The following is a 15415-nucleotide window of genomic DNA, read 5'->3' as shown; positions in this document are numbered from 1 at the left end:
AATACTATTTATAATTTAATTTTTTTTTTCATGAATATTACATTATAATTCATACTTATGGTATTTTTAAAAATGCAAAGCTGAAAATTTCCTTTGTTAACTGAGAGATATTTTCAGATACTTAAATATATTTTTTACATCATTTATGAATAAAATCGTATATACCGTAACCAATTTTGGGAATTAGTCCGTCTCCGTGCGTCTTTGATAATTTAATAGCAATAGATACACTACATACAAGCACGCATAATTACATTTTATAATTATTTTAACAAATGAAATACCGTTGAAAGAAAAATGTTTAGTATTATAATTTTGTATAATAGGTAATATTAATAACCAACTTGACAATTATACTGTAAGTTATATAATTTAATAAGTACTAACATTTTTTTTTTGTTTTTTTTTTTTTTTGTATTAGTCACTACACCACCGGGCATCCCGAGGTATTAACATAACGACTGCGATCCAGAAATCAACCTGTGTTACACCATGCATCCATTGTGAGTAACGATAGTCGATAAACATTATACACGATAGTTGTATTCTAAAAATGAATTAGAGTTTAAATTTTGAGGTTGTCAGCTCTAGTTGTGATAAGATGCATTTTTCTTTCATTTGAACACAAACGACCATATTATATTCGTGAAACTTTCAACTTTTATGATAAATTTAAATATGAGCAGTAATCAGGTTTTAATAATTGATAATATATTTAAATTAAATCAAATTTAATTTTCACAATATGCTCTTTACTGACTTTACTTAATATGTAATGCACTCAATTAATAAGTTAAATTATTCAATATTTTAATTATTTTAAACGTGAGTAAAGTATAACATTTAAAATAACTCGGAAACTTGACTAAATCAAACTCGTTCTGTTTCGTCAAATATATTTTATTTTATCGCTATCAAATATGTTTCAACATAGATCGATAGATTTTTTTAAGTACTGACACTTCATTAGACATCATAAACTTTTTGTATAAAACAAATAATTTAAAATTTATAATGTTTGAAATTTTCTCTTTTTTGTTCATTTACATTGGCGTTTCTAAAAAACACGTACTTAAATGATAATCATAATTTTAAAGTAGTCAATAATTTTTATTTTCATGAAATATCAAAATTCATACAAATAAAAGATATTTTAAAATAATAATAACTAATCAATTTTATAGGTCATTATATACTAAATAGTAATAGTATTGTGTTAAACAGATCTTTTATAAATTAAATATTTGTTTTTGTTCACAGGAATGTATGGTCGTGGCCTAATATTTATTAACAAAATCACATTCAATTCAAGTCATCAGTTTAATACACAGTAAATTTTTTTATAGTGTATTGCATTACATATATAATTCATAAATAATATAATTGTAGAATACGAATTGAATAAATATTGAACAATTTAATAAATTAGATTGATTTAAGTTTCCTTTATCCAATATTTAAAATAGGTCGGAAACTAATGTCAATGATAATTAATCTAACTAGAAATGATGCACTTTGTATTTTGTTAACAAAAGTAAACTATTTTACATAGATAAATGTTAAAATACTATTGAACTATTTAAATTGTATAGAATCAGGTTGATAACACACTATAAATGTAAAACCCTTCATATTATTTTAAGTCATTATTTTACTCAAAATATAACTAATTATATTATTACCAATACATAATACATAAATATTAATCTATTGTTATTATATTTTAACGCACCAATAATTTTTTTTTTTATTTTTTTTTTTATGCTATTTGATTGTAGGTAGCTATTATACATTATATTATTATTATTATTATTATTAAATATTTAACAATATTTTTAGATTAGGTACTTAAAATTAAGTTAAGGCAAATTTTATAGGTACACTATTAATTTATGTACTACTAATATTAAAATTGTATTACATCGAGTTTAGATTAGAAAACAAATTTCAAAATATAATTAATTTATAAAATTAAAATAATCCTTTTCCTATATACAATAATAAATATTATATAATATGTATGTTTATATATACATGCATATGTTTATAAGATATTATTAATCAAATATTAATTATTGACATGATATAAATGAGTTTTCAATAAATTGTTATAAAAAATACAAGATTTAACATGTTATGACTAATTGTGTGAAATATTATAATAACAATAATATTATATGTGTTCAAATGTTTAACCTCAGTATAAACATATATATATATATATATATTAATATATTATCTATCCAATTATATATCCAACGATTGACTGGCGTAATAATAATAAAAAACGAATGATATAGGGCATAATATAATAGGCGAATACGTCCGCACAGTAAAAAATATTATTATTCAGATGGTTTTGGTCGCGCATACCTTAATAGTATATATATATATACGTATTATATATTATATAGGTACGAATTTCACGTTATGAACCCGAAGGAATTTAATTTATTTGGAGATATTATTGTTATATGAAACCAGTCGCGTATTATAGGTAATATAGATGCGCCGAACACAATGGCTACTCTATTCGGACTCGCCCTTGGTTTACTATTCGTAATCAAACTACAACTCTACTACTATATACCACAATAATATCTACTCTATACTGCTATTACCGTTATACATATACCACTATGGTGGTATATAAACACTACCATCACTACTTAATACTACTACAGTACTACTTATATACTAACGCTAATAAACTACTAAAGCTATTCCCATAATATATCTACTATACGATATCTACTACGCGATGTTTGGTTAGATTTACATGTTTGAAATAATAATAATAAAAATTTAATTAATTAAAAAATATTATATTACTATAGCTAACAAAAAAAAAAATGTTATATTAACCAAATCTATTATACCGTTCGTGTATAAATATAGACGTGATGTGAACAATTAATTTAAAATAATATGTCTAATGTGATTTGCGATTTTTTAAACTAAAATAATATTATAACTTTGCAGTTTTCTACTATTGTTATTATTCATTTTTTTTTCTAACCCGGTGACTTCCTTACACACAAAATAAATAACATTTTTTTCAACAGTCTGAGAGACTATTAAAATTAAATATTACCTTAACGATCTCGTTTTTATCTTCCGATCAAATAAACAACAATTCACCATACTATAATACTAGGTGCCAATCTATAATATATCATTCTTACATCAAAAAATACATTTTTAGCCAAGTCGTTTTAAACTATATATGTCGCTAATTATTAATTTTCTATTAAATAAATATATATATATACCTAAATAAATGTATAAATGTAAGATAGTAATTTTATACGCGTGATTCGTACGCAAGTTTCTGAGTGTCTATAATCGAGAACTTGTCTTTAAAGTTTAAATTGTCACTGTACTATATCATCTCATAACATATTTGTAAGCGTAAAGTTATCGCCAATCCACCCTAGACTATAACTACTACATTTCAATGCTTTCGACGAAACGTAACACACACAATACTAGTTCTTTGCTACCATAAAACTATAAACGATTTTTACACCGTTGATTTTATTCAAAAAAAATGTTACATCTACCCTGATTTATACCTATTTAACCTATTACCTTATATATTATACTTATGTATGTTTAGTTTTAAAATATAATTATTAACATAAAATATGTACACAGTACACACACACACACACACACACCTAAACATACATAATACATACACAACATGTGTATATAATATATAACTATAGAAATATATTTATATTAATTATGCATATAGCCTATTAAGTAGAGTAGTCTTACAAAACATACAAATAATCCAAGTAAACACTCAGAATATTTTAAGTATTTATTTTAAGTCATTATCATTACCTTAATATTTAAGTAAATTATACTTCTTATAAGAGTGTTTTATTTGGCATCATTACAAATTATCTAATACCATTCTATAATATATTTATTCAGACTCACAAAAATTCTTTATTCAAAACATTTTAACACAACACTTGCGACCAATACAGATCAAAATCAGTCTTAAGATGTTAGGCGTGTGAGTTCGCTATTTACTCGATGTTGTTATTGAACAACGTTTTCATTATATTACGATGGCACAACATCTTCAGACATTTCGACACTAATAACAAAATCCGATAACGGATATTTTTATAAGTTTTCTAAGTGTCTTAGAATTTTTAAACAGGCGTTCATAATAAAAAATATCGTTGGCTGTTATAATATACATAATATGAAAAATAAAAGTTAAACAAAATTATAAATTTCCCGGGAAGTTTATTTGAAAATGTGCGACTTTTCGGGCCATCCTGTATAAATTTGAATTTTAAAAACTATTAGTACTGAACTAAGTTACATAAATATACATTTATACCAGAATTTAATTTTATAGTTAATTTTAATTAGTTAACCTTTTTAACATACCTAATAGGATTTGTTTTATTTAAACATGTTTTAAAGTTTCTATTTTTTGTTCCTTTTTTTTTTTTATTTGTGTTTTTATTTTTTGTTAATTTTTTTTTTATTATTATTATTATTATTATTATTATTATGAATGCAAGTCTATCATGAGAACGGTGAGACGTAATGTTTGTCCTCATTTTGATATAGGTAGTTAACAAAATATTAAGTTGTACTAAAAGATATTTTTTTTCACTAAACATTTTAAATTTCATTCTCTGGAAAATTAATAGCAGTATCTACACATCGTTTAACATAATTTAATCCTTTCTATTTAAATTATTGCTTAACTAGAAGAATCATATTTAATTATATTTTTAACTTATTAAACGTTTTATCTCATTTACATAATACCTAACACCTAAATTTATAAATAGCCACTATTTGTATAATATTTTTTAACATAATATGCTGTTTTTGTTTCCTACCTCTAATGACGGACAGACATTTCTATAGTACCTAAACGTCTTAATTTTTATTACTATTATTATTATATAAACTCCCTGTATACATAATAATATTGTTATTTTTAACTACCAATATTTAACTTATAATTATTACAGTATATTTTTTGTAACATAAAAATAAAAAATGTATGAAAATGTTGTATTAAGTTTTTACGTCAACTCTTTGGATATTATTATGAAAAATAGGTATACCATTATTTTTCATTTTAAACATAAGGAACAACATAAAAACAGACAATCAGAATTATATTGACATTTTAATTTGATCTTGACTCACACACGATGACGATTGTTTAATAATTCAAAACGGACTTAATAATTATTATTTCTTATTATACCTATGTTTATTTGTTTAATATTTTTTCGTTTATTTCATTATTTCATTATGTAATAGAAAAAAGTTAATTCAATATAAAATATAAACTTAATATAATATATAGTACCTAAACTTACTTAAAATTATTAAATTAATTATTTATCCGTAACATGTTTGTAACATAATATGCACAATACTTCACACACACATATTTATAATGTATGTGTATAGATACATACATTATGCATATGAATATAATAAACATATATAATTGTATATGTATAATATTGTAAGCTTATATTTTTACGTATATTTTTTAAGGATAGTTTTTTTTTTTTTTAACTTCATTATGATTTTCGTGATATTTTTTTACTATAGTTAGATAAGAAATGTTTGTTATTGATGTGCCTATTTATTTTTAGTGATTATTATTATATTATACATTTTTTTTTTTTTTTGATTTTCGAGAATTCTCAAGTTCAATGAAAATTTTTAAAAGATCATAACATTTATTATTGGTGTATATTTAAGACAAAATAAAAACATATTTACATTCTAAAAATACAAAATTATTACGCTTTTTCTTTCAAAACTTTGTACCTAATAATACTTCTATGCATAATTGAAGTCCTTTATACTAATAAAGTCAAGAATTAAGGTTGAACATTTTTGCCTACATAGTTTGCAGTTTAGTAAGTATAATGTTATGTGAGTTCATAATATTACGATTTACTATAACAATTACGATTTGTCAAAATATAAAATCTATAAGTATACCTAAAGTAAAAATTTAAAAAAATAATTTAAATTAAATTAATAATAATACACTATTAGTCCTAATTTGAATTCAAAATTCAGTTGCTAAGTATATTACAATAATCTATATTACATTATTGTAACTTTATTATACAGTTTTTACTTATATAAAGTAAATGTTTTTGATTTTTAAAATATTTACTCCGACATGATAGTATAATTGTACCTTTGTGGTTTGAGCCTCAAAGGACTAATTCCCGTCTATATTCAACTTTAATGTTTTTTTTTTTTATTATTATTTAGTTTAATGCACTCTAATAAAATAGTATCAATAATTGATATAAAATTTAACTGCATAATCTACAACATAATTATCAATATATTGAATCAGTTTATTGTTAAGCATACCAATTTATTAATATAAGCTAGTAAATCCCTGTACAATATTTTGAATAGTCTACAATTTTATAGATCATAGAGTAATCTACTATAAAACTATAGTTGAATATTATTTACAAATACAATAATTTATAATTATATTATTTAAACAATCATTATAGGTACACAATGTTATTATTATTTATTTTTTATTAAAAATGTGTAACTATTTTGTTAGAAGTTATAACTTATATGTTTTACGTTATAGTTTTGATTTTATCTTTTTTAAATTGTATTTAGTGTTCTAAATTAATTAGATAGTCAAAAAATAAAAATAAATGTATAGCATCAATAAACACTAGCTACTAACCAATACAAATAAAATACTTATTCAAGTTTACTCATTTACTGATATTGAAAAAAAAATTTCAAATTCTTATTTTCTGCGAATTGATAGTGTTATAACAAAATAATGTCAACAATTTCTTTTGAGGAAACTGAATATTACACAAAATTACATAAGACACACTGAATAAAATAAATTTAAATTGTTAACTGCTAAAAAAGATGAACATGGTAATAATAAACCTTAAAATAATATGCTGCAAGGTAATCTAAAAACAATTGATCAATTTTTTAAAGCATTAAAACTGTTTTAACTATTAAATAACTATAACTATAATATAACTACTTTATAACTATTCTCGCAATAAAAAATATTGAATTTTTACTAACTTTATACAAAGAAGAACAAGAAAAATCTAAAAAAATATATATTTCAAATATAAATAAAACCATACTAAGAGTTACAATAATTGGAACTATTGAATTATTTTTAAGCCATTTATATTTTATACAGTATCCATAAATATTTAAAAATATCGACCTACAATGGTTCATACTTATTAAACAAGCAACGAGGTATTTCACTTAAAATAACAATATATTATATTGTATTTAGTATGATATTTCTTTATAAGTATAATATTTTAGTATTTCCTGAACAATATCTTTAATGAGAATTACATAAACAATTAGCTAATCAAAATATCGACCGAAATGTATGTACTTACTATGTATAGGTTATATGAATGGGAGTTTACCAATTGCGCTTAAAATTACCTTTTCATATACCAATTGCGCTCTAAACATTTTAGGGTCGATATACCAATTGCGCTCTAAACATTTTAGGGTCGATGTATACCAATTGCGCTCAATATATTTTACAATACCTAAGGAAAACTTATTAGTTAGTTAATAACCGATTTTTTTGCGAGTTAAAAGTAAAATTCTTCCAAGTCGGTGAAACGTATAGGCTTTATACAGTTAAGTTAATGAAAACTAAAATAAAATAACATTAATAATAATAAGAGAATAGGTGGTTAAATCATAAATATATAATAATAATAATAGTTTAAGCTGGTAATCATGACGTTTGTATTTTGCATGCTTTATAAATGTTTCACCACGAGGTATAATAATAATTAATAACATTATGATTTAAAAAAAGTATAATACAAATAAATCAATAGGTACAGTATAATCGGTCACAAGTTTGCAATTACGTTAAAATAATGAATTTGGTCACAACGAGGTATAATAATAACATTATGATTTAAAAAAAGTATAATACAATTAAATGAATAGGTACACTAACCAGTCACAAGTTTACAATTATTTTAAAATAATGAATTTGGTCATCACGAGGTATAATAATAATATGCTGATTTAAAAAAAAATATATATAACACAAATAAATTAATAGGTGGGTACACTAACTGGTCACAAGTTTGATTGTCAATTATTCAAAATTAAATTAATAGGTACATAATAATATTATAATTCACATTTAAACGTTTTTACAATAATGATAACACACAATTTTTAAAAATTCGTTTCTACTAATTTCTCCAGATTTGTATTTATCGATATATAAGAATTAATTGTTAATTTTTTTTTTAAATATGCTCTATTAGAAATATATTTTTCCTGTTCTATATTATTTATTGCAATGTACGTGCTAGTCTGCGTTTCAATAATAACTTTTGAAAAGACAAAAATATTTGAATGGGGAGAATAAAAGTTTGTAGAAAATGAAGCGTGAAAAGCTTCACATACATTATAGTTGTACATTCACAGCTTATTGAATTGGACGCCCACAGTTTTGGAGGAAATGTAGAATTAGATGATATATAGTTTTCAACGAGATAATTAGTAAATTTAGTTAGATTTGAATTAATTGGTTGAATCGTCATTAGTTCTTCTACAAACACATCCTCCACTTCTTTGTGTGAAAAAAGTGATAAACCAAAAACTAAATGAAGCCATTTTCCTACTTCAGAATTAGGATTTTTAATTTTTATACTCTGTTTGCAGTCCACAACTTTGAATATTCCTCCACCAAGCTTGTGATAAATGAAATCGACACCCTACTAAAAGTATTGAAGGCCAGACTTGTTTTACTGCAAAATGTATACCTTGTTCGAAATCGGCAACGACTGTTTTTGGATTTAAATCAATATTGAATGTTGCACATTTACTAATTAAAACTCGAAATAACTATTCATATGTACTTGGTAATTTATTTGGCAGTAAAGAAAATATAAGTGGAATATAGTGCCCATTTTTCAAACTATGTATGTACGTAATAACTAATAATATTAGAACCCTTAATTTAATTTTTTTTTTAAATTTTTTAAATTTGAATTAATTGTAAAAAATATATATTTTATTCTAATTTTATTTTATGATAGCATAAAAAACTCGTAGAAATAATTATACTTGAAATCTCAATTTAATTGATTTAACAATTAATATCATAAATGTAAACATAATTATTATTTATTACTAGTTAATATTTTTAGTAAACAATCACTGCCAATTACCTATAGGTAATTCAAAGTATTCTATTCTTGTTGAATGGATAAATATAACCTACTTAATAGATAATATTATAATCCTTACATTCGCAAAAATGCGCCAAGGAGAATGTTGGCGCTACTCGCATTAAATGCTACTAAGAAATAACACTTAATGTGCTTTCACACCATGTATTAAATTATATAACAAAAATAATAATAAAACAAAATTAATGTGAATGATTTGAATATAATAACATAATAAAATTAAATATATAAATCAATACAAAACACTATGAATATAATATGAATGTGATTTGAGGTGCTTGATTAGCACAATGCATATGAAATTACAAAATATAAATATTAAGGTGCTTGATTAGCACATTGCATATAAAATTACAAAATATAAATATAAGATGCTGGAAGCGGCGTACAAGCACTTGTTGGACACGATACAGTCGTCCAGGAGGACGCTGATGACGATCGAGCAAAAGGACGGCATCCACGATGGCCCGGGAGTATCGCTCGCACGTCGACGTTGACTTGAACTTGCTGTGCGTCAATGCGCAGGACGTGGTCAAAGTGTGGCTAGCGTCCGACTGGAGCCACAAAAAATGCATATGTAGTATTATACATTTTACCTAATAATGAAATAATAAACAAAAGTCTATAATTTGGTTAGGCAAGTTCACAGGGAACATACCCAGATGACAAGGGCGTCTCTGGCCCTATTTTCAAGGGGGGGCGACTTATTGATACAATTTAAAAAAAAACTTTTTGTATCATAATTACATATAATTACGAAAATATTAAAGTAGGTACTATTAAATAGAAATAAAAACAGAGGCTCTGGGGGGGCGATGGGGCGATCGCCCCCCCCCCCCAGAAATACGCCCTTGCCAGATGATACAATGTGTCGGCTATCTTCAGGCAAGACATGGAAATCTGTTCATGCTAAAACAACATATGAACTAAATAAAGTTAAACATTTACTTACATACATGCAATTGTCACTGAATATTTAAGACTTTTTATTTGACTTTCATTATTAATAGTGCAAATATTCCTTTAAACGAATTAACAATTCTCTTTTTTGCAGGGCTTGAAACCGTTTTTAAAACCGATTTCAGAAACCGGTATAAACCGTTTTAAAACCGAAACCGAAACCATAATCAAAACCGAAACCGAAAATAATTGGATACCGGTATTTAAGTCAAAACCGAAACCGGCAAAAATTGGATACCGGTATTATAATTTAAAACCAAAACCGAAAAAAATTAAATACCGGTATTAAAGTCAAAACCGAAACGTAAAAAAATAGGAAACCGGTATCAAAATCAAAACCAAAAAAATAAAAAATTGTAAACCGTTAATTTTTTTTTAATTTACGTGTTTTTAAAATTTTAAATACGTAAATTCCATTAATATGTCCGTGAGATCGTGATTAAAATGTTGATAACCATTTCATTATTTGCAAAATTATTAGTTGTTTTATTAATAGTAATGAATATATTTCTTTTAATTGGTAAGTATTGTTTAATTTTTATCGTTAAGGTTAGGTAACCTAATTTTTTCAATTTTAATTTTATCTAAATCGAAACTGAAACCAAAACCGAAATATATAAAAACCGGTATACAAAACCGAAACCAAAACTTAAATTTTTAATACCGGTATTGAAAAATTAAAACCGAAACCGACACCAAAAAAATTAGAAATCGGTATACAAAATCGAAATCAAAATCGTAAAATTTCAAAATCGGTATACAAAATCGAAACCAAAACCGAAATTTCCTAATACCGGTATTGAAAAATTGAAACCGAAATCGAAAAAATTAAAGACCGGTATACAAAATCGAAACCAAAACCGAAATTATTTCAATCGGTTTCAAGCCCTGCTTTTTTGAAAACGATGAAAATATATGTAATAACTTAAATATTAGTCATACAATTCTAAGAATACAAAGTATACCTATTAGATATTTAGGTGTTACCATGGTGAAATATACAATACATTTCAACCATGGATGTTACTTTCAATAATCATTTGAGGTTAAATCTACGTATAAATTATTTAATAAATCGCCCGCGCATATCAGTTCATAATTTTTATAAACTGCATTTCATTTTACCACAATACCGCATGAGAATTGTGTCTTTTTATCAGGCAGTGTTCCAATAAGACATTAGGATCTGGGGTAGCACACTTGAAAATGTAATCAAACCATTTCAGTTACAACAAAATAAAATAATAAGAATTTTTCTGGGTAAACATAGCTTTGTGGGGTCAACATTACTCAACTAAGTACAATAAATTAAAAGTGTTATACCATTTAAATTAACTTACAAAATGTTTGCCATATTATGGGAAGTTAGAAATGTTTTTATTTGTTCATTTATTTTATATCTTATTTTTATTCTCCACACTGCTATTATTTATCATGTTTTTATACTACTATATTAGATGGTATTTTTTGAACCATGCATTGTAAAAAGTTGGTAAAAATATTTAGAACAAAATTCAAATGTTCCATCGACAAAATTTTGTCACAACTACATAAAAATTCTAAGTTTGATTTGGTGGAAAAACATATTATATTCAACATATTGTCGTTTATAAGCAATAATTCTTACCCTTGTATGTATTTGTATCCAAATTATTTAAAGCTGTATGCACTTCGGTTACATTTTTCGGTAAAGGTGGTAGCGTTTTTCTACGAGTACGATAAACGCTTCGTCGTATAGAATGCACATCGTTTAATGTTAAATCTAACGCACTTGATTGCACTTCATTCCGAATTAGTTTTAGTGGTCGTGTTGTAACTTGGTCTGTTGCTTTTCTTTTTAATGAATTAGCAACAATTTGTCTATTAATAGTTGAACTTGCTTCGTGGTTATGATCAAAATTCGATTTTAAAAGCACCGTTTCACTCACATCACATAAAAAATTCGAAGTACACGATTTAATTGTACATCTCTATTTTATTCCATTTTTTGAAATAGTACATTTTCGGAACTTAAACTCGTCAAGAACTAATAACGGTTTAACTTTTTCACTAAAAGCTTTTGTAAAACGATCCATATTGTAACGTCAAACAACTAAAACGTATACTAAACGATTAACAAGACATAAGTATTGGGTACATATCAATATGATTTATATTTATAATGGGTATCATCAATGTGTTCTTCTATCTACAGTATATTGTGTGCAACGAAACAATTAGGCTGATAAAATATATCCGATGATAATGAAAACTTGTTTTCGTCCATCACTCAAATGCGTACTTCCGTAATCAAAATATGTGCGTAATAATTATAACGTTTCATAAAATTCCCTATATTAATATATATAATAATACACTGTTAAAAAATATATTAAAACATAAGAGATAAAGTAATAAGATTTTGAGTTTATGGTAATCATAATATTTGTATTTTGCATGTTTTAACAATAATAATAATTTTTCAAATAATAATTTGAGCATGGCAATTTAGAATAATATAATTTAAATTCAAGCGCAATTGGTATATACTATATTGACCGTAAAATATAAAGAGCGCAATTGGTACACTAACCGTAAAATATATGCAGCGCAATTGGTATATTGACCCTAGTATAAAAATTTTGAGGCGCAATTGGTCCATGCCCATATAATAAACTCGTATTATCGTTTAGGTACATCTATCAGTTATCACACTTATAATTAGTAATTAGCCTACCTATATATAAATTTATGTTTTAAGTTTTAAAACAATAATACCGATGGAAATTAAACAAATTTCATATACCTATGCGTTTTTTTTTTTGTAAAAATAATAAAAATAATAGGAAAAAAATTGTAACTTTCTTTAAAAGAGAAAGAAATAGTACTTGACACGTTTCTATACACCTATTTAGAGACATACCATTTTTAGACTGTATTTAATTTTTTTTAAAGAAAAATAAAAATTTAGAAAAAATGTTTTTATATTTTAACAATATCTCAATATCTTATTATACTCATCTCAACAGATATTGCTAAAAATTGTCCTAAAATTATTAAGTTATTTAAATAAAATTATTTTTATTAAAGATAAATTAAATTTTTTAATAAAACCTACACAAATTAATGAAATATACATTTAAACCTAACACGTTTTATTTTATTTTCATAACAATTATATTTAAATTCAACAAAATATAATAATATGAATCTTGAAAGTGTCTTCTCTGTGTTGGTGGACATGGCATTTCTCGTAATAGGTACATATATATCTACGAGGTGAAGAGTTTAATACGGATAGAGCAGACGAAACAGAGATATTGTTATGAAACCGTGGTTCCAACACAAATAATTTAACGCAAGATTAGATAAATATTACTTATATAAGTTTTATTACTGGTTTTAACTTAAACTAATTGTACACTAAGTATAAAATTCTCTTCTTAAACATACGTTATGTATAATGCTCTGTTCTAAATACGAATGACTAACCTCCTCCCCGTGGGCGTAGCGATGGTGGGGCAGGGAAGGGAGGGCACTTGCTTACCCCTGCGCTTCAAATTGAATTGAAACAATTTTTTTTTATATAATTATTAGACATTGGTAAAGCGTGTGATCTACCGGGTCCGCCGTTATAAAGCGTGTGATCTACCAAAAAACAGTAGATAAATAAATAAATTTGTAATATTATATTATAATTAAATTCAAAAAATATCTATATTTAATACATTAAAGTTTTTTGTGTCCACATAGCAAAAGATAGAATTAGTATTAATTAAAATACATAAATTATGTTCAAAATATGATAATTATTACAATATTACATTTTATGAAACATATAAACTTTTTTTAAATCTTCCAAAAAATGTATAAATAAATTATTTCTATTCTTTATTGAGTGGTACAAAAATTCAATTAAATGGCGTGGTAATAGATTTTCAATAGTCCTAAGCATTTTTCTTAATATTCAAATTTTAATATTGACCATAAACATTCTATTGTTTGTGTGTTAGCTCAATTTACAGGATACACGAAATTTTCATAATGATTGACAGTTAAATGATTATAGCCAATATAATTTTAGACTGGAGTATGATTTCCATTTATCAGGCACTATGGTAGTCCCTGGCAAGTGGCAAAATACACCGACGATAAACATAGTGACCTGTAGGCTATGAAATAAGATAAATTTATTTCTTTAATCGGTTTTTTCAAGACGTTATCACAAACATCACCCCAGCCCCACCCATTTAAAATTTTTGAAAATTGTCTTTACCAATATTTAGTATGTAATTTGTATGAATTTGTACGACTGTTTTCAAAATTTGTACGATCTTGGATTCCCCGTTATAGAACAAAAACTATAGGTGGAGCTGGGATGATGTGATTTCAGCCCCACCCAAGGTTAAAAATTATAAACTCATTCATTTAATTACACCATAATTTAGTACCTATGTAATTAGTATGAATTTGTATGAGTGTTTTCAAAACATTATTATTGTTATTTAAACTAATAGCAACCAAACTAAAATATCAAATTACTAAAATGTCCATTGAGCTTACGATTCCAATGATAACGGTTTATCCTCAAACGATTTTAAATATTTGTAATTATTCAAAAATTATAAGTGGTAGACACTTAAAAATTTCACCAGTTATTTAGATTGGCATTTTCTTTACATAATTTAACTATTAAAATATTTCGCTTACTTCAATGCTATTTATTAGGCATTTGAAGTATTCATTTTTGTTTAGTTTTTTTTATATAAATATTGATAACATCTTTTTGGACGAGTCAATAATGCATGAAAATGTAATACAAAGTTCCTCTTATGTTAGTCTTATAGTGTTTCAAAAAAATGTATTAGCGTTTGAAGTTCAAATATTGACAAAAATTCGTCAAAATTAGAAATATTTGCAAATTACTTTGTAGGTATAATTCATAAAAATTGTAAATATATTTTAAATTGGGCGGTGGTGAAAAAGGTAGCTTATGATTTAATGACCTAAATACGCCATTTTTTGGGTCATGATCTACTAAAAATATTTTAATTCACCTTTGAGGATTGACTTCCATAGAAATTTTTTTTTTTTTTGAATAACTATTAATTATTAAGAAACATATAGGGTGCGTGGCCCTAAAATCAAATTCTAACATGATCGACTTTGAAATTGTCCACGATCGACCGTTTGACCGCCCC

General features: G+C 24.9%; 1 protein-coding gene and 1 long non-coding RNA gene across 5 annotated transcripts in view; one reads left to right on the top strand and one right to left on the bottom strand.

Moving 5' to 3' along the window:
• LOC114122537 (protein muscleblind) overlaps positions 1-4826 on the top strand; it is a 160715-nt gene extending 155889 nt beyond the window's left edge. For all 4 annotated transcript variants that reach the window (XM_050207835.1, XM_050207834.1, XM_050207832.1 and 1 more), the window contains 2 exons: positions 422-503; positions 1261-4826. In XM_050207835.1, the coding sequence (XP_050063792.1) occupies positions 422-453 (32 nt within the window). In that variant the 3' untranslated portion in view covers positions 454-503; positions 1261-4826. The remainder of the gene's footprint in view (positions 1-421; positions 504-1260) is intronic.
• Positions 4827-9457: 4631 nt separating this feature from the next.
• On the bottom strand, positions 9458-10601 carry LOC126552849 (uncharacterized). The gene is made up of 2 exons (XR_007606304.1): positions 10228-10601; positions 9458-9871 (listed from the first exon to the last, which is right to left on the bottom strand). It is a non-coding gene; the product is annotated as an uncharacterized LOC126552849 (long non-coding RNA).
• Positions 10602-15415: the final 4814 nt, after the last annotated feature.

Source organism: Aphis gossypii, chromosome X (genome assembly GCF_020184175.1).
Source record: "Aphis gossypii isolate Hap1 chromosome X, ASM2018417v2, whole genome shotgun sequence".
Lineage (NCBI taxonomy): Eukaryota > Metazoa > Arthropoda > Insecta > Hemiptera > Aphididae > Aphis > Aphis gossypii.
This window is presented reverse-complemented; position numbering and strand designations above follow the sequence as displayed.